Source organism: Hemiscyllium ocellatum, chromosome 7 (assembly GCF_020745735.1).
Source record: "Hemiscyllium ocellatum isolate sHemOce1 chromosome 7, sHemOce1.pat.X.cur, whole genome shotgun sequence".
Lineage (NCBI taxonomy): Eukaryota > Metazoa > Chordata > Chondrichthyes > Orectolobiformes > Hemiscylliidae > Hemiscyllium > Hemiscyllium ocellatum.
The window spans coordinates 48,191,951-48,213,553 of NC_083407.1; the positions used below are offsets into that span (position 1 = coordinate 48,191,951).

Here is a 21,603-nt window from a genome sequence, read left to right on the forward strand (position 1 = left end):
AGACGGCATACTTAAACTACTGGACCTGTGCCTCACAACACACTTCACATTCAACAACCAGATATATGAACAAATCAGTGGAACACCCATGGGCTCACCAATCTCCGGACTCATAGCAGAAGCAGTAATGCAAAGGTTAGAAAAAACAGTTTTAACTAAATTACAACCCAAACTCTGGGTCAGATATGTGGACGACACGTTTGTAATCATTAAAAGCACAGAAATAGAGAACACACACCGGATCATCAACACCACACTCACAGGAATCCGATTCACAAGAGAGGAAGAAAAGGACAACCAGCTCCCATTCCTAGACGTGATGGTACAAAGAACACCGAACGGAGAATTCACCACAAAAGTATACAGAAAAGCCACACACCCAGATCAAGTCCTGAACTATGAAAGCAACCAGCCTAACACACACAAAGTTGCATCAGGACATTATTCAAAAGGGCCACAACACACTGCAGCACACCAGAACTACAAAAAGAGGAAGAAGAACACCTATACAAGGTATTCGCCAAAAACGGATACCCGCGCAATATCATCAACAGATACCTAAGGGAAAGACAACAAAATGAGGACATGCCACAACCCAAAGGACTGGCCACACTACCATACATCAGGAGCATTTCTGAACTGACAGCCAGACTGCTGCGACCACTAGGACTCATAACAGCACACAAACCATCAGCCACTCTCAGACAACGACTCACCAGGACAAAGGACCCGATACCCAGCATGAGCATAACCAATGTAGTGTACAAAATCCCATGCAAGGACTGCACAAAACACTACATAGGACAAACAGGAAGACAGCTAACAACCCGCATCCATGAACACCAACTAGCCACGAAACGACACAACTAGCTATCCCTAGTAGCCATACACTCAGATGACAAACAACATGAATTCGATTGGGACAACACCACTATTATAGGGCAGGCCAAACGGAGAACAGCCAGGGAATTCCTAGAGGCATGGCACTCATCCACAAATTCTATCAACAGACACATCGACCTAGACCCTATATATCGGCCACTGCAGCGGACAGCAACTGACAACCGGAAGCGGCAGATTCAAGCCACTATAAATGCCGGAGGAAACAGCACAGAAGCGCTTCACAGGAGGCTCCCAAGTACTGAAGATGTCAGCTAGAAAGGGGACGAAACGTTTGCAACAAAAACTCCCAGCTCGGCGAACAGAACCACAACAGTTGTATGTATACTTGTGTGTAGTTTTTCTGGTTTTTAGAGCCTCTGTTGCTTAGTACAGGTTTAGCTGTTAGTGTATTTAGGATCAAACTCCATTATTGGTGCAAACATTTCTGGAGTCCTGTCAAAAACTCAGGCCTTGATGTGCAGCTTTTAAAAGATATTATTTGATTGTGTGATCTTGCCTTTTTTTTTAAAAAAAATGCAGCATTAAGCCTACTCTTTCCAGATGACTAATTTGAGTGAGTTTTATATCATCTATACAGAAATATCTCAATTGTTCCTTATTTTACAGACAGATGCATAGAAATATATGAAGAGGAGAAACAGATGTGTGAAAAGATCCAGTTAACTAAAAAGGGTATTCCTTAACGTACTAATTTACTGCAGTTCTATATTTCAGCTGAATCATCTCATCACTAAGGGAATTGTCTGTTTTTTTTATTTGCAGTTATTGCTGAGCAGAATGCATTCCTGGAAAAAACACAGATAGAACTGCAGAGCATCAGCCAAAATTGTGAAAATATCGAAAGGCAAAAGCAGGATGTATTAGAAAAAATCAAGAAGCTGAAAGAAGGACTTGGCAAAAAGCAGGAATGTACGTACAATGTGATTTGGATGGTGGGTGGAGAAGAGTAACCTGACTATACTTAGAACACAAGAAATAAGAGCAGGAATACACCTTACAGCTCCTTAAACCTGCTCCCCATACTTTGACTACTTGAGTAACCAAATATATTTCTACCTTAATCTATCCAATGATCGAGCATCCACAACTCACTAGGGTGGAGCGTTCTAAAGGTTCGCAATGATTTGAGTGAAGAAATTCCTCATACAAATCATAAATTCATTATCCTGAGACTGTTTATATGTTCATGATTCCTCAGCCAGAAGAATCAATCACTCTACCCCTTCTTCCATTCAGAATCTCATATGTTTCACTTAGATCACATCTTATTCTTTCAAGCAGAGTTCTTTTATTTCATGGGATGCAAGCATCACTGGTAAAGCTAACATGGGTTGCCCATCTTTGAGTGCACATGAACTGAGTAGTGCAATAGACTGTTTCAGGGACAGTTAAGAGTCAACCACTTTGCTGTGGAGTTGGGTTCACATATAGGCCACGTAAGAATAAAGCAGATGTTATTTTCATAAATAGTTTCATGATTTATAATTCTAGTACAAACTTTATATTCCAGATTTATTGATGGAATTTGAATTCAATCAGCCACCACAATGAGCTTTGACCCTTGTATACTAATCTAGGCCTATAGATTATTAATTCAGTGCTATTATGCCATTATATCTGTCTCTCACTCCCTCACTCACTGTCTCACTCACTCACTCTCACTCAGACTCTCTCTCTCTATCTCTCTCACTCTGTCACACTCCCTCCTCCACCCCTCCTCACCTGGCCAAACCCCATCTCAGTAGATCTAGTTTACACAACCTCATGTCACTTGGCAAACCTTCCAAAACAAAAACTAATCTACTGAGCCTTTGTATTGCTTTGTTAAGGCAAGTATGCCCTTTCTAGGGCACGGAGACCAAAACAATACATGTACTCAAATGTGGTTTTGACAAACGAAACGTCGAATTCCCTATTCCTGAGATGCTGCCTAACCTGCTGTGCTTTGACCAGCAACACATTTTCAGCTGTGATCTCCAGCATCTGCAGACCTCATTTTTTACTCGAAGATTTTAACCTACTGCGAATCCTCTTGCAAGGATGCCTTCCTTGAAGAAGCTCTCTTCCTCCCTCTACAAGGATTTCAGTGAGTCTCTCTCTCACTGCACCCCCCAGGTCATCTCCTCTGCTGACCTCTCCGCCCCCACCCCACTCCGGCCTATCACCCTCACCTTGACCTCCTTCCACCTATCCCACCTCCATCGCCCCTCCCCCAAGTCCCTCCTCCCTACCTTTTATCTTAGCCTGCTTGGCTACTCTCTCTCATTCCTGATGGAGGGCTTATGCTCGAAACGTCGAATTCCCTATTCCTGAGATGCTGCCTAACCTGCTGTGCTTTAACCAGCAACACATTTTCAGCTGGTTTTGGCAAAGCAATGTACAATTGTAGCAAGGCATATTAAGTCAAATGATGTTGATTTAGACAAAAATAATTAATAAATTGTTTCCAATTGCATATGCAATTGGGGCGATTGAGAGTTATAAGGTAGCTAGGAAGGATCTAAAGAGAGAGCTAAGAGCAGCAAGGAGGGGACATGAAAAGTCCTTGGTTGGTAGGATTAGGGAAAACCCAAAGGCTTTCTATAAGTATGTCAGGAATAAAAGAATGACTAGGGTAGGAATAGGTCCAGTCAAGGATAATAGTGGGAATTTGTGTGTGGAGGCTGAAGAGATTGGAGAGACACTGAATGAATACTTTTTGTCAGTATTCACTCAGGAACAGGACATTGTTGCCGATATGAATATTGAGTCACAATTAATTAGAATGGATGGCTTTGAGGTATGTAGGGAAGAGGTGTTGGAAATTCTGGAAAGGGTGAAAATAGATAAGTCCCCTGGGCCTGATGGCATTTATCCTAGGATTCTCTGGGAAGCAAGGGAAGAGATTGCAGAGCCATTGGCCTTGATTTTTATGTCCTCGTTGTCTACAGGAATAGTGCCAGAAGACTGGAGGATAGCAAATGTGGTTCCCTTGTTCAAGAAGGGGAGTAGGGATAACCCTAGTAACTATAGGCCGGTGAGTTTCACTTCTGTTGTGGGCAAAGTCTTAGAATCGAAACGTCGAATTCCCTATTCCTGAGATGCTGCCTAACCTGCTGTGCTTTAACCAGCAACACATTTTCAGCTGTGATCTCCAGCATCTGCAGACCTCATTTTTTACTCAAAGTCTTAGAATTGTAAGGGATAGAATTTATGAACATCTGGATAGGAATAATGTGATCAAGGATAGTCAGCATGGTTTTGTGAAGGGCAGGTCGTGCCTCACAAACCTTATTGAATTCTTTGAGAAGGTGACTAAGGAGGTGGTACGCTACTGCAAAAAATACGGAGGTATGGCATTGAGGGTGCGTTAGAGGTTTGGATTAGGAATTGGCTGGCTGGAAGAAGACAGAGGGTAGTAGTTGATGGTGAAGGTTCATCTTGGAGTGCAGTTACTAGCGGTATTCCGCAAGGATCTGTTTTGGGACCATTGCTGTTTGTCATTTTTATTAATGACCTGGAGGTGGGGCTAGAAAGTTGGGTGAGCAAGTTTGCGGATGATACGAAAGTCAGTGGAGTTGTTGACAGTGAGAAAGGATGTGGCAGGTTACAGCGGGATATAGATAAGCTGTAGAGCTGGGCAGAAAGGTGGCAAATGGAGTTCAATGTAGGTAAGTGTGAAGTGATTCATTTTGGTAAGAGTAACAAGAAGATGGAGTATTGGCCTAATGGTTGGATACTTGGTAGTGTGGATGAGCAGAGGGATCTTGGTGTCCATGTACATAGATCTCTGAAAGTTGCCACCCAGGTAAATAGTGCTGTGAAGAAGGCATATGGCATACTGGCTTTTATTGGTAGAGGAATTCAGTTCCGGAGTCCTGAGGTCATGTTGCAGTTGTATAAGACTTAGGTGCGGCCGCATCTGGAGTATTGTGTGCAGTTTTGGTTGCCATACTATAGGAAGGATGTGGAGGCACTGGAACGGTTGCAGAGGAGGTTTACCAGGATGGTGCCTGCTATGGTCATATGAGGAAAGGCTGAGGCACTTGGGGCTGTTTTCATTGGAGAAAAGAAGGTTTAGGGGTGACTTGATAGAGGTGTACAAGGTGATTAGGGGTTCAGATAGGGTTGACAATGAGAACCTTTTTCCACGTATGGAGTCAGCTATTACGAGGGGGCATAGCTTTAAATTAAGGGGAGGTAGGTATAGGACAGGTATTAGGGGTAGATTCTTTACTCAGCAAGTCGTGAGTTCATGGAATGCCCTGCCAGTAGCAGTGGTGGACTCTCCCTCTTTATGGGCATTTAAACGGGCATTTGATAGGCATATGGAGGATAGTGAGCTAGTGTAGGTTAGGTGGGCTTGGGTCAGCACAACATCGAGGGCCAAAGAGCCTGTACTGCGCTGTATTTTTCTATGTTCTATGCAACAGTGTGCATAAAATACAAATTAATTGGTAATTGTGAATTTAGTGGCATTTAATAATCTTCACTATAATAATTCACAATTGTCTATTCATTTAAAATTGTTCTTTTTAACCATGAAAATAATTAATTCTTTCTTCGCAAACAGTAATTTCTACACAAAAGAATCAAAATAAAGCAAAGCTGAAGGAATTAAATTTGTCTGCAGAAATGTTCAAGAAGCGAATGGGTCTGGAAATTCGGAGGGTGCAGGGTAAGAACGAGGAATCTGTTCTTTTTTAAAAACGACATGGTCTTTGAGTTGCTTGAAACGTGTGCAAATAGAATAATATTTTAGTTCAGTGTTTTTGTACAAAATGTTGCTATGTACAAATATTTCCAGTTTCTGTAAACTTCTGATTTAGTCACTGTTTTGAATTTGACACATTTAGTTTGGTCTAATTTAGTTCATGCTACATTTATATCTCCATTATCTTCTTTTACAATGATGATTGTGTTTGACTTTGAATTTCTTAAATTTTAAAGAATAACAGGTGAAACCAGGTTTAATACTGTTTTGACTGAGGTTCAAGCACTTGTGTCAAGTTAAAACGCAGTTGTACTTTGCAAACTGTTAGCAGATAGCAATCAGAAGCAACTTTTTATTTATAAAGAGTAAGACATGAATCTTTGAATTTGGAATCATTCTTTGTGAAGATATTTTTTATAGACTTGTCTTGTGGTGTAATACTAATTTTAATGGTTCTTCAAAAGGGGAACAACTCCAGTTTATCTTCAGGTGCATCAGCCATAAAAGTCCTGAGCAGCCATTTACATTTCTGCTGAAATTCAGCGAAGAAGGAAATTATGAAGGTATGGCTTTTTTTAAAATAGTAATGCATAACCTTCCAGAAAGCATAAGAACAGATTCAAATGAGTGAAGATAATTTGTGCCTAACAAACCTGTTTCTTAAAATGCATCAACTCTCTCCTAAATCCATTTCCCATAGACTTTAGACTTTAAATCCAATCATTTAATCTTCTAAGGAAACGTTATGCATAAATATAAATTGACCTCCAAAAATAATATACAATTTTCTGACCTATTATTGCACTAATGTGTTTCAAACATCACGACTGTATATTTATCCAGCATCTTGCTGAAAGCTTCTTCCTAATGTTAACTGCTTTGTAGATGTGAAAATAAAAATTCTTTAAATACTTAGAATTTTCAGTTTCATTCTGAGATGACTAGTATTGCATGCATTTGTGATATTTATATTTCCATGGATAGCTCAACTGTATTGTACTCCAAGTAGTTGAAATTGATCCAAAAAAAATGTGTTGGAGCTCATATATACATAGGGTTCTGGCCTTGCCATGGTCAAATTGTTCAATAGGCCAATGACCTCATCAGGGTACCACAGCCACATTTGCTTCCTCAGTGCCTGCCTCCTTAACCAACTCATCCCACACGGACTCCGGGCCACCTTTAAACCAGCAGAATTCACACCCGAACAGGACAAACAGTACAGAGTACAGATTCAAAAACACCAGCAACCGTTCTCCTTCAAGATCCTCCGCTCCATGCTCGCAGCAATGCGCCGGCACCTAACCTCTCTACAGTCAGTAAGTAGCTGCAAATGTGTTGCTGGTCAAAGCACAGCAGGCCAGGCAGCATCTCAGGAATAGAGAATTCGACGTTTCGAGCATAAGCCTTTCATCAGGAATAAGAGAGAGAGCCAAGCAGGCTAAGATAAAAGGTAGGGAGGAGGGACTAGGGGGAGGGGCAATGGAGGTGGGATAGGTGGAAGGAGGTCAAGGTGAGGGTGATAGGCCAGAGTGGGGTGGGGGCGGAGAGGTCAGGAAGAGGATTGCAGGTTAGGAGGGCGGTGCTGAGTTGAGGGAACCGACTGAGACAAGGTGGGGGAGGGGAAATGAGGAAACTGGAGAAATCTGAATTCATACCTTGTGGTTGGAGGGTTCCCGGGCGGAAGATGAGGCGCTCCTCCTCCAACCGTCGTGTTGTTGTGTTCTGCCGGTGGAGGAGTCCAAGGACCTGCATGTCCTCGGTGGAGTGGGAGGGAGAGTTAAAGTGTTGAGCCATGGGGTGATTGGGTTGGTTGGTTCGGGCGGCCCGGAGGTGTTCTCTGAAGCGTTCCGCAAGTAAGCGGCCTGTCTCACCAATATAGAGGAGGCCACATCGGGTGCAGCGGATGCAATAGATGATGTGTGTGGAGGTACAGGTGAACTTGTGGCGGATATGGAAGGATCCCTTGGGGCCTTGGAGGGAAGTGAGTGTGGAGGTGTGGGCGCAAGTTTTACATTTCCTGCGGTTGCAGGGGAAGGTGCCGGGTGGAGGTTGGGTTGGTGGGGGGTGTGGATCTGACGAGGGAGTCACGAAGGGAGTGGTTCTTGCGGAACGCTGATAGGGGAGGGGAGGGAAATATATCCTTGGTGGTCGGGTCCGTTTGGAGGTGGCGGAAATGGCGGCGGATGATACGTTGTATGCGGAGGTTGGTGGGGTGGTAGGTGAGAACCAGTGGGGTTCTGTCTTGGTTGCGGTTGGAGGAGCGGGGCTCAAGGGCAGAGGAGCGGGAAGTGGAGGAGATGCGGTGGAGGGCATCGTCGATCACGTCTGGGGGGAATCTGCGGTCCTTGAAGAAGGAGGCCATCTGGGCTGTGCGGTGTTGGAATTGGTCCTCCTGGGAGCAGATGCGGCGGAGACGAAGGAATTGGGAATATGGGATGGCGTTTTTACAGGGGGCAGGGTGGGAGGAGGTGTAGTCCAGGTAGCTGTGGGAGTCAGTCGGTTTATAATAGATGTCTGTGTTGAGTCGGTCGCCCGAGATAGAAATGGAAAGGTCTAGGAAGGGGAGGGAGGAGTCTGTGTTGAGTCGGTCGCCCGAGATAGAAATGGAAAGGTCTAGGAAGGGGAGGAAGGAGGTGTGTTGAGTCGGTCACCCGAGATAGAAATGGAAAGGTCTAGGAACCTGCCTCAGCTGAGGGCCACAATCTCTGAGTTGCAAAGGACCCACTCTGTACGACATCCTCAGGAGAATTCATACTCTCAACAAACAGTATTTCAATTCCATCTCAAACATCAAAAACTGTAAGTACAACAAACTTTTATCTACCCACCTCCATAGCCAGCGCTCCTCAAACATTCCAGAAGATTTCCCGGCCTCAGAAATGACTCAGATGCCATTAGCCATGCGGCTGATGAAGCTACCACCCCCACGCTGATTGATGATGTCATTTCCGCCCTCATCATGGCCATTCCCACCATCACTAACGCCCCTCACAATTCCTCATGCATCACGTCCACCCCCTCACATCATCGCTGATGCCACATGCTCAGTGACTTCCGCCACCCCTACTGCCGTGCCTGCCACCACTTCTGCCCTCACCAGCGCCACTCACCTGCATTCTGCTGACACGTCCCCACAGACCCCACTGTCACTATCCCCACCCCCCAGAACCCCGAGGGGAACACTACCCCTGCTCATGATTCCACCACCATTCCCCCCACCATCACATCCATTCCAGTTACAGGTTCCGGCCCCATTCCCAGCTCCCAGCCCTGCCGAGTTTTCACCATCCCTCCAGACCTCCCCCTCACTGAGGACGAACAATCAGTCCTCAGCAAAGGACTCACCTTCATCCCCCTCCGTCCATGCATCAATGAATTTAATACACGCCGTGACGTCGAATAATTCTTCCGTCGCCTCTGCCTCCGAGCTTACTTTCACAACAGGATTCCTGCCCACCTTCCGAGGACCCCTTTGCCTACCTCCAACACACTGCATCCACCTGGACACCCCGCGCTGGCCTATTACCTGGCCTCGACCTCTTCATTTCCAACTGCTGCCTCAACCTGTCTACCCCCCTCCCCCACTCCAACCTCTCACCCCACAACGCGCAGCCCTCCACCTCAGGAGATCTCCCACCCACAGCTTCCAACCTCATAGTCTGGGAACCCCGCACTGCCCGGTTCTACCTCCTTCCCAAGATCCACAAGCCTGACCACCCTGGCTGACCCACTGTCTCAGCATGCTCCTGCCCCACTGAACTCATCTCTACCTACCTTGACATTGTCCTATCCCCTCTAGTCCTGGAACTCCCACATACGTTTGAGACACCATTCATGCCCTCCACCTCCTCCAAGACTTCGTTTCCCCGGCCCACAACGCCTCATCTTCACCATGGATATCCAATCCCTCTACACCTCCATCCGCTGTGACCAGGGGTTCCAAGCCCTCCGTTTTTTCCTCTCCCACCAGTACCCTTCCACCGACACTCTCCTTTGTTTGGCCGAACTGGTCCTCACCCTTAACAATTTCTTCTTTGAATCCTCCCACTTCCTCCAGATCAAAGGGGTAGCCATGGGCACACATGTGGGCCCCAGCTATGCCTGTCTCTTTGTTGGCTACATAGAACAGTTGATCTTCCGTAATTACACCAGCACCACTCCCCACCTCTCCCTCCGCTACATTGATGACTGCATTGGCGCCACCTCGTGCTCCCGCGAGGAGGTTGAGCAATTCATCAACTTCACCAACACATTCCACCCTGACCTTAAATTTACCTGGACCATCTCTGACACCTCCCCTCCCCTTCCTCGACCCCTCCATCTCCATCAATGACTTGACACTGACACTTTTTACAAACCCACCGACTCCCACAGCTACCTGGATTACACCTCTTCCCACCCTACCTCTTGCAAAAGTGCCATCCCGTATTCCCAATTCCTCCGCCTCCACCGTATCTGCACCCAGGAGAACCAGTTCCACCACAGAACACACCAGATGGCCTCCTTTAGAGACCGCAATTTCCCTTCCCAAGTGGTTAAAGGTGCCCTCCAACGCATCTTGTCCACATCCCGCACCTCCGCCCTCAGACCCCACCCCTCCAACCGTAACAAGGACAGAACACCCCTGGTGCTCACCTTCCATCCTACAAACCTTTGCATAAACCAAATCATCCGCCGACATTTCCGCCACCTCCAAAAAGACCCCACCGCCAGGCATATATTTCCCTCCTCACCCCTTTCCGCCTTCCGCAAAGACCGTTCCCTCCGTGAGTACGTGGTCAGGTCCGTGCCCCCCTACAACCCACCCTCCCATCTTGGCACTTTCCCCTGCCACCGGAGGAACTGTAAAACCTGTGCCCACACCTCCTTCCTCACCTCTATTCAAGGCCCTAAAGGAGCCTTCCACATCCATCAAAGTTTTACCTGCACATCCGCTAATATCATTTATTGTATCCGTTGCTCCCGATGCGGTCTCCTCTACACTGGGGAGACTGGGCGCCTCGTAGCAGAGCGCTTTAGGGAACATCTCCGGGACACCCGCACCAATCAACCACATCGCCCTGTAGCCCAATATTTCAACTCCCCCTCCCACTCTGCCGAGGACATGGAGATCCTGGGCCTCCTTCACTGCCATTCCCTCACCACCAGACGCTTGGAGGAAGAACGCCTCATCTTCTGCCTCGGAACACTTCAACCCCAGGGCATCAATGTGGACTTCAACAGTTTCCTCATTTCCCCTTCCCCCACCTCACCCTAGTTCCAAACTTCCAGCTTAGCACTGTCCCCATGACTTGTCTGGACTTGTCCTACCTGCCTATCTTTTCCACCTATCCACTCCACCCTCTCCTCCCTGACCTATCACCTTCATCCCCTCCCCCACTCACCCATTGTACTCTATACTACTTTCTCCCCACCCCCACCCTCCTCTAGCTTATCTCTCCACACTTCAGGCTCACTGCCTTTATTCCTGATGAAGGGCTTTTGCCCGAAACGTCGATTTCACTGCACTTTGGATGCTGCCTGAACTGCTGTGCTCTTCCATCACCACTAATTCAGACACTGACCTCATCAGTAGAAATGTGATCATACGCCTGCACATGGCAGTGCGCAGATAATTGGTGACGATCAGTTGAAACCTTGTGACTGCTGTGTATTGAATGAGGGCAAGTAACAGAAGACATTTGAACTTGCTTTACAACAGACTTGAAAACAAAGTTAGAACTCGTGGAACTAAAAGGGTAGTAGCAATATGGAGAGAAAATTGGTTGATTAACAGGAAGTGAGGAGTAATGTATGTTTCAGTCTGGTGAAGGTTTGTTCCTCAGGGGTTAGTGTTGGGTATCTTGCACTTTGATGCATATGAATGATTTAGCCTTGGTGTACAGTTTTAAAATTTATCAGATGTAACTCAATATAAAGAAGTATCAGATGATATATTTTGATAGGAATAACATAAGTAATATAAAATAATGGGTACATCTCTAGAGGGTGTACAAGAGCAGGGAGATCACGGCATATATGTGCATATTTAATTAAAGGTAGCAGCACAGATTCAGAGAGAAGCTATTTTACTATACAATATCCCATATTTTATTAATAGGTCATAGAGTAAAAGAGCAAGCAGGTTATGTTGAACTCGTATAAGACTCTAGATTTACCTGGGCTGGAGTATTGTGTCCGGTTTTGGGTGTCAGACATTGAGTTGTGTGAAGGCATTGGAAAGGCCTGTGTGAATGGTTCCAGGGATATATATTTTAATTGTAAAAACTGATTGGAGAAATTGGGCCTTTTCATTGATAAGGAGAAAGCAGAGACAAAATCTGATAGATATGCTCAAAATCATGGAAAGTCTATAAAGTTGTCCTCTCGTTCTCCATCATACCACGAGAGGGAACATTTTCTCCATATTTACTCTGTAATTGGCAAAAGAAGCAAAATTGATACAACAACAACTTTTTCGTAAAATGAGTAGTTAGGATCCGGAATGCACTGAGCATGGTGGAGCAGGTTCAATCGAGGTATTCAAAAGGGTACTGGATTATTTGAAAGGGAAGAATGCGCAGGTTACAGGAGGAATGAAGAAGAATGAGACCAGGTGAGATGCTCATTGGGAGAGTTATACTGGGAATCTATCACAATCAAAACCAAATGTTGTAATTTCTTTCCTCTGTTCTGACTTGACGTTTTCTGACCTTTATTTTCATGTTTATATTTTCTTCTCTTTATGTGTTAAAACAAAACAAGATGAGACATTTTCGAATAGAAAGGACCTTAACCACTCAAAACAACAAGCTCCTTGCTCTGTGCCAGAGCATGAACCAATTCCAATCAACTACAATGAATCTAGCTATGTCTGTACCTATTGTCTTGCAATTCTGTTCCTCTAGGTGATGCTGACTGCCTGTCACATTCAAATGCAGAAGCATGAAAGTACTTATGATGCGAAAACTTAACCACAAAGTTTTCAATGTGGTTTGTCAACTTCTTTATACAGTCAGGCTGCTTGCCCTCCAGTGTTCTGCCAGACAGCAGTGCGTCTGGCATAATTGTCGTATGCCTTTGATGAGTGTCCTCTTTGGCCAGGACCACTAATTGAGCAGCAAGCTCACTTTTTGTCCGATTAGGTCACTTATATTTTAAAATAGCAAAACATACAGATATCACCTGGAGTTGAACATTGAATAAACTTTTTCATACTTTTGGTCTTTGGATGTATTGTATACCTATTGCCTATCTCCAGTTGCATTGAGTATTTGATGCCAACTGCAGCAATGCACTGGCCCCACCCTGAAGAGACTTTCTTGAGAGACCAGATGGAGCATTATGATCTAGTCAGAATTTTACAACAATCCAGTTTTGTGGTAATTTCTTTTTAATTATGGGGCTATTCCACATTTTTTGAATTCACTTTCAGATGTTGCCAAAAGAGAATTTTGACCTCCTACCTTTTGTAAAGATAATGGAAACAAAGCAGAAAAATCTCCTAAATATGATTGTAACAGTATACTATTTATTATCAATTTCCAGTAGCTAACATTCTCTGGTTTTCTTTACCATTTTAGTTACCTCATGTGAGCCACCACTGGAATGTATGTCTTCACTGCAGGAAAAACTCAAAGAAACCAACAATTTCTCTGCATTTCTTGCCAATGTTCGGAAAGCTTTTACAACATTAGTATAGTTTGAGGTTGTATTCTTGGTTTTCCTATTTAGGTTAGAAAACATATTCTCCTTTGTTTATTTTTTTTCCCATTTCTTTGAATCAATGTTAGTATTTGGCTGTGTAGCAATTGTATCCTTTTTAAAATAAAAATACTTGTGCACAACTATTTCACATAAAATTATATTGCTTGTTATATATGGTCACATAAGTAGTAGGAGCACTGGGCCACTGCGTGTTCTGCTAGTCAATAACAATAAAATAATTAATGTCTGATCTGATTGTAGCGTTAACTTCACTTTCCTCCCACCCTGAAGAATCTGTGTAGGTCCGCCTTGAGTTCAGCCACTGTTTTTGATTTGAACACGTTCTTTGTTTACTAAATCATTATTATGAAACATTTTATGCACTAATTTTTTTTTTGTTAAAGTTTTCATTAAAATAATGGTACAAATGATCAGACTCTTAAGTTCATTCTTCTGTAATTTTTGAACTATTGCTTCACATTAACTTGTATATTTCTTATGGAGCAGATTAGCATACTTTGTTAATGATTCCACACCACTAAGTTGTTGCATGTGTTGTGCATAGTAGAACTGAAAAAGCAAGTTGCATAAATTAACCTACTTTTCTAATTAACATGTTCAGAGAAGTTATGACACACCTCTGGAACAGTTGCAGCTTGAACCTGGGCCTCATGTTCCAGGGGTACAAACACTATACCACAAGAAGCCCTCCTAGCAAACTTGATAAACCATGAGAAGCTGGATACATCACAGCTGAATCATGCGCCATGAAATGACCTTCAAGAGACACTTCCTTCTGGATCTTTAAGGTATAAGGCTAAAATTGGGCTACTTTCTGTTTATTTTCACAACAAGGGAAATGTCTAGAACTGTTATTAATTCCAGTCATTTGGCCTTTTCAGTTATTATTGACTTTGGTTGTCACTCTCCATTATCCGGTTTCAACAATGTTTTCTGCAAGTTATTCATCCAAAGACATTTATGCGGATTATTTACACTTTTTATTTTAAACATAGCATTATTGCATGGTGCTTGAATAGGCTGAGTTGATTACACTGGTATAGCTGAGCAGAAAGAAAATGTTTCCAAGTAAACAGTATAAATGAAGTATATTTTTCTTAAACATATTTCAGACTCAAATATTTATCAAGTGTAGGCCTGTCATGTTTTTTAAAGTATTTTAATAGTTATGTAAAATCATTGACTTTGTAATGGCTTAAATAGGAAGGAGGATGTGGTCCTGCAATCAGAATTTAAACAGCTAAGTAGAACGTTAGTTAGCAAGATCACAAATGTTGTAATCTCCAGTGCCATATGCAAATGAGTACAGAAATAGGAAAATAATGCAGATAAATGCTTGGCTGGAAAGATGGTAAACGAGGGAGGGATTTAGATTCCTGACACACTGGGACTGCCTTTGGGGCCAGATGGGCTGTACCTGACATAGCTGGTGCTGAGTTCCTTGTGGTGTTCTACTAGTGCCATTGGGAGGGCTTTAAACAATCTACACAGGGAGATGGGAGAGAAATGAAGAGACTACTAGGGCTTGCAAAATACATAGTCATACAGCTGTCAATAGCATAGAGAATAGTAAGTTAATAGGCAAAAATCATAGGAGGGGGGCAAAGAAAAAGTCTAAACCAGAGTTTATGTGCATGTTTGTAAATGCACGGAATATACTAAATCAGGTTGGGAAGTTACAAACAAGTGCAGTGTGGCATTATGATGTTTTAGTGATGATGAAGGCCTGGCTCAAGGAACAGCAAGACTGGGTATTAAATATTCCTGTGTACAAGTTCTTTTGTAAAGATAGGAAAGGAGAGATTGCAGTGCTGAAGAAGGAAGATATCTCAGAGGGGTTCAAGTGCAGAGTCAGTTTTGTCAGAGCCACTGATTCCAAAAAGGTACAATTACATTGCTTGATCTAGTCTATGCACCATCAACTAGTGGGAAGTACATAGAGGAACATATTTGCAGGGAACTTAGTGAGAATTGCCAACATTTATAGAGTTATTTTTAAATGGGATCTTCAGACTGAGATACTGGTAATATAAGAGACAGTGGGACACAAGTGTTCAGGAGAGTTTCCTCCAGCAGTGTGTGTCCAGTCCAACAAGGAAGAATGTATTATTGCAGCTGGTCTTTGGAAATGAGATGAGCCTCGTGAATCAAGTATCAGTGGGCAACATTTAGGAGATTGATCATTGTATTATAAGTTTCAGGAAGGCATTGCAACAGTACAGAGCAAGAAAACACTATTGACAGACAGTTGACTTTAATGGGCCAAAAACAGCTGAGCAGAATTGATTGGAATAAGAGGGGAAAAAAACAGTAAGTGAACAATGGGTCACTTTCAAAAAGCAGATGATTCAAGAATAGTGAAGGTATATTCCATCTAACGGTAAAGATAGGACAAAAAAAATCAAAAATTCCCTGGATAATAAAGGAAATAGAAATTAAAATGAGAAAATGTTCCTGTGACAGATTAGGACCAAAAATACAATTTAGAATCAACAGGAACGCCAAGGATTTGGGGAGGATGTGAAAAATCAAACTAAAAGCAAAGAGAAACTGAGGGGGAAAAAACTAGCAGCGAACAAACAGAAATCCCAACATCTTCCACAGGCACATGAACAGTAAAAGAATGGCTAAAGGAGGCATGGCTGAAGTATTAAATTAATACTTTACATTTTCTTTCCAAAAGAGGAAAATGATAGAACATAGAAAAGTGCAGGCCCTTCAGCCCATAATGTTGGGCGAAGGATTAATCTTAATGTAAATTAAATCACTTAACCTACGCACCTCTCAATTCACTGCTGTCCATGTGCATGTCCAGCAGTCGCTTAAGTATCCCTAATGGCTCTGCTTCCGCAACCATTGCTGGCAAAGCATTCCATGCATTCACAAATCTGCATAAAGAATCTACCTCTGATGTCCCCTCTATACCTTTCTCCTAATTTCATAAAACTACAACACCTTGTGCCAGTCAATTCTGCCCTAGGGAAAAGTCTCTGGCTATTGATTCTATCCATGCCTCTTATTACCTTGATCAGGTCACCTCTTTTCCTCCTTCTCTCCAGAGATAGCAATCCGAGCGAGTCAACCTCTCTTCATAAGGCAAGCCCCCCAGTCCAGGCAGCATCCTGCTAAACCTTCCTTGCATCCTCACCAAAGCCTCTGTATCTTTCTAATAGCAGGGCGACCAGAACTGGACAACATATTCCAAGTGCGGTCTCACCAGGGACTTGAGGAGCTGTAGCAAAACTTCACTGCTCTTAAACTCTCTCCCCCTTTAATGAAAGCCAAAACACCATATGCTTTCTTAATAACCCTATCCACTTGGGTGGCAACTTTAAGAAATCTATGTATTTGCACACCAAGATCCCTCTGTTCCTCCACACTACCAAGAATCCTGTCTTTATCCTATATTCAGTATTCGAATTCGACCTTCCAAAATGCATCATTTCGCATTTATCCAGGTTGAACTCCATTTGCCATTTCTCAGCCCAGCTCTGCATCCTGTCTATGTCACGCTGCAGCCTGCAATATCCCTCAATACTATCTACGGCATCTTTGTGTCATTTGCAAATTTACTCAACCACCTCACTCAAGTCATTTATAAAAACTACAAAGAGCAGAGGCCCAAGAACAGAGCCCTGTGAGACTCCATTCAACACAGTCCAGATAGTCAAATCTTCCTGTATCCCACACCTCCTGACTTTATGAATGAGCCTACCATGGGGAACCTTATCAAATGCCTTGCTGAAGTCCACATACACCACATCCATTGCTCGACCTAAGTTGTTACCTCCTCTGGGGGGCACGGTGGCACAGTGGTTAGCACTGCTGCCTCACAGCACCTGAGACCTGGGTTCAATTCCCGACTCAGGCGACTGACTGTGTGGAGTTTGCACGTTCTCCCCGTGTCTGCGTGGGTTTCCTCCGGGTGCTCCGGTTTCCTCCCACAGTCCAAAGATGTGCGGGTCAGGTGAATTGGCCATGCTAAATTGCCCGTAGTGTTAGGTAAGGGGTAAAATATAGGGGAATGGGTGGGTTGCGCTTCGGCGGGTCGGTGTGGACTTGTTGGGCCGAAGGGCCTGTTTCCACACTGTAAGTAATCTAATCTAATCTAATCAAAGAACTCAATAAGATTAGCGAGGCATGGCCTGCCCCTCACAAAGCCATGCTGACTGTCTTTAATCACACTATGCTTTTCCAAGTAGTCATAAATCCTATCAGAATTCTTTCCAAAACCTTGTTGACCACAGACGTAAGACTGACTGGTCTGTAGTTGCCACGGATTTCCCTATTACCTTTGAAAAGAGGAACAACATTCATCTCCTTCCAATCCTCTGGTACAACTCCCATAGAGAGTGAGGAAGCAAAGATCTTTGCCAGCAGCTTAGCAACCCCCTTTCTAACTTCCTGGAGCAACCGAGGGTAAATCTGGTCTGGATCTGGGAACTAATCAATCTTAATGTTTGCCAAAATTTCCAGCACATCAACTTCTTCAATCTTGATCTGTTGTCACTCACAACAAGGTTCTCCTTAGTGAAAACCAAAGCAAAAAACTAATTTAGAGCTTCCCCTATCTGCTCAGCCTCCATGCACAATTTCCCTATGCTATCCCTGATTGGCCCTATATTCTCCCTGATCATTCTCTTATTCCTCACGTATGAGTAAAATGCCTTTGGGTTTTCCCTAATCCTTCTTGCCAAGCCTTTCTCGTGCCTCCTCCTGGCTCTCCTCAGTCCATTTCTGAACTCCTTTCTAGCAAGTCTGTAATCCTCTAAAGCTATGCTAGATCCTTGTTTCCTCCACCTTACGTAAGCTGCCTTCTTCCTTTTGACAAGAAGCTCCTCTGTTCTCGTCATCCAAGGATCCTTAATCTTACCACTTCTTACCTGTCTGAGGTACAAATTTGTGGTTCACTCCCAACAACTGCTTCTTAAACAGTCGCCATGTCTGCTGTGCCCTTTCTGTGGAACAATTGATCCTAGTCTACTTCCCAACTCCTGTCTGATAGCATCAAAATTTCCTTTTCCCCAATTAAATATCTACCCTTGGCGTAACTACTGCTTTCTCTCTCCAAGGCTATGGTAAATGTGAGGCAGTTGTGGTCACTGTCACCAAAGTGTTCTCCCACCACAAGATCAGACACCTGTTCTGACTCATTGACAGCACCAAATCCAAACTGGCCTCTCCCCTTATTGGCCTGTCTACATACTAAGTAAGGAAACCCTCCTGAACACACAAAACAAAAACGGCTCCATCCAAACCATCTGCATTAAGGAGGTTCCAGTCGATATTGGGAAAGTTGGAATCACCCATAACAACAGCCCTACTCCATCTGCATTTTTCTAAAATCTGCCAGCCTATGATTTCTTCAATCTCTCTATTGCTACTAGGGGTCTGTAGAAAACCACTAATGAGGTGGCTGCTCCCTTCCTGTTCCTAACTTCCACCCATACTGACTAGGTAGAGAAACCTTCCTCAACAACCTTCGTTTCTGTAGCTGTGATGCACTCTAATTAGCAATGCTACATCTCCTATTTTTCCACCCTCCCTGTTCTTTTTAAACATTCTAAACCCTGGAACATCTAGCAAGCACTCCTGCTCCTGTGAAACTCACATCTCTGTTATGGCCACAACATCATAGTCCCAAGTCCTGATCCATTTTCTAAGTTCATCACTCTTATATCTGACACTCCTTACATTAAAGCAGACACAATTGAACCGATCTCTTTGTTTCATCACGCGAGAAACCTTCCCACTAGATTTTCTACATCCTGTCACTGCGCCATCTACAACTGCCCCCCTCTCAGATAGGGAGTTCTCATTCCCACCTCCTTGCCAAACTAGTTTAAACCCTCCCGAATCACACAAACAAATCTCCCACCCAGGATAGTTGTGCCCCATCAGTTCAGGTAGAACCCGTCCTTCATATACAGGTCCCACCTTCCCCAGAAGGCATCCCAATGGTCTAGGTATCTGAAGCACTAGCCTCGCAGCCACGTGTTCAGCTGCATTTGCTAACTGTTCTTCACCTATCTCATGGACTGGTAGCAAACCCGAGATTACTACTCTACTCGTCCTGCTCTTCAGCTTCCAACCTCGTTCTCTGTAGTCACTTTTCAGATCCTCAATCCTTTTTCTGGCTATATCATTGGTGCCATTACGTACCACAAATTCTGGCTGCTCACCCTCCCCCTTCAGAACCATGTAAACCTGATCAGCGACATCCTGGATCCTGTCAGCAGGGAGGCAACATACCTTCCAAGAGTCTTGTTCTTGACCACAAAATCACCTATTAATCTGTCTATCTATTGAGTCCCCTACCACTAGTGCTTTTCTATTCTTCCCCCTTCCCTTCTGAGCCTCAGTGCTAGAGACCTGACAATTACAGCTTCCCCCGGTAGGCCATCCCATCAGCAGTATCCAAAATGGTATACTTATTGCTGAGGGGAATGGCCACAGGAGATCTCTGCCCTATTTGTTGGTTCCCTTTCCTCCCCCCGACTGTCCTTATCCTATGTCTGAGGAATGTTCACCTCCCGGTATCTCTACTCAATTTCTCCCTTTGCCTCCTAGATGATCCGTAGTTCATCCAGCTCCAGTTCCCTAAATCGGTTTTCGAGGAGCTGGAGTTGGGTGCACTTCCTTCAGATGTGGTTGGAATGATGTCCATTCTATTGTGGCAGAGGAGGAGATTCGGTCACTAGAAGGGTTCAAAATTAATAAGGAAGCAATCTTGGTTAGATCATTGGGACTTTATATTGACAAGCTACTGGCACCGGATGAGATGCATCCGCAGATTTAGAAGGAAACGAGGGAAGAAATTGTGGGACCACTGGCCACAATCGAAAAATTGCGAACATTACAATTTCATTCAAGCAAGGTTGTAAGGTTAATTGTAACAATTACAGACCAGTTACCTTAACTTAAAGGGTGGGAAACTTACAGAAAGTTATTTGGGATAGAATTAGTAATCATATGGAAAAAAAGGTTGTTTAATTAGGAAGAGTCAACATGGATTTCTAAAGGAAAAAATCATATTCAACTTTCTGAGCCAGGGTCACCGGACCCGAAACGTTAACTATATTTCTCTTCACAGATGCTGCCAGATGTGCTGAGTTTTCCCAGCAACTTCTGTTTGTGTTAACCTTCTGGGGTTTTTTTGAAGAGGCAACGGATCCACGTGGCTAACACTGTTGGTAGTATGCGTGGATTTCCAGAAGAAATTTGGTACAGTGTCACACAACAAACTTAGAAAGGAAGTTATAGGCCTCAGAATAAAAGGGACAATAACATGGATATAAATTTACTGAGTGATCAGAAACAATAATAGTCAACAGATATGTTTTGGGCCAGAAGGCAGCTTTTGGCACACTGGCTTTCATCAGTCAGGGCATTAAGTATATAAGTTTGAGTTATGTTGCAGTTGTACGGAACATTAGTGAGGCTACAATTGGACTATTGTGTTCAGTTTTGGTCACCTTGCTCTAGGAAGGATGTTATTAAACTGGAAAGAGTGCAGAAGAAATGTACAAGAATGTTACCAGGACTCAACAGTCTGAGTTATAGGGAGAAGTTGGACAAGCTAGGACATTTTTCTTTACAGTGCAGGAGACTGAGGGGGTCTTATAGAAGCGTTTAAGATTATGACAGGCATGGGTAGGGTGAATGCCCTCAATCTTTTATCCCCAGGGTTGGGTAATCAAAGACTCAAGGGCATCAGTTTAAGTTTAGAGGGAAAAGAATGAAAGGGAACCTGAGGGGCAACCTTTGACACAAAGGGTGGTATGCATATGAATGCGCTGCCAGCGGATGTAGTTGAGGGGGTACATTAACAACATTTAAAAGGCATTTGGACAAATACGTGGATAGGAAAGGTTTTAGAAGGATATGGGTGAAGTGCAGGGAAATAGGGTTAGCGGTGATGGACATTTTGATCAGCATGGACCAGTTTGGGCCAAAGGGCCTGTCTCCACGATTTATGACTCTATGAGGAAGATTTGCAGTGGACTTCTCCAGAGTAGGTATTAAGATCCTTGCTTTTCCAAACATATGTTAGTGCTCTGGATCTTGGTGTGCAGAAGACAATTTCAAAGTTTATAGATGACACTAAACCTGAAAGAATTATAAATGGTAAAAAGGACAGTGTAGAACTCCAAAAGGACACTGACAATTAAGTGGAAGTGGGCAGATAGGTGGCAGATGAGATTCAATGCAGAGAAGTGTGAGGTGATGCACTTTGGTCAACAGAACATTGGAAGACAAATTAAAATAAAGGGTAAAAGTCTAAGCAACATGTAGGA

The 21,603-nt window shown here is 43.7% G+C and overlaps 1 protein-coding gene across 1 annotated transcript in view; it reads left to right on the plus strand.

Annotated features, from left to right (window-relative positions):
• The window catches only part of spc25 (SPC25 component of NDC80 kinetochore complex), a 35,369-nt gene extending 21,653 nt beyond the window's left edge, over positions 1-13,716 (plus strand). The window contains exons 3-7 of the mRNA XM_060827864.1: positions 1,510-1,575; positions 1,666-1,812; positions 5,456-5,560; positions 6,061-6,159; positions 13,162-13,716. Coding sequence (XP_060683847.1) covers positions 1,510-1,575; positions 1,666-1,812; positions 5,456-5,560; positions 6,061-6,159; positions 13,162-13,280 — 536 coding nt within the window. The 3' untranslated portion in view covers positions 13,281-13,716. The remainder of the gene's footprint in view (positions 1-1,509; positions 1,576-1,665; positions 1,813-5,455; positions 5,561-6,060; positions 6,160-13,161) is intronic.
• The last annotated feature ends 7,887 nt before the right edge of the window (positions 13,717-21,603 follow it).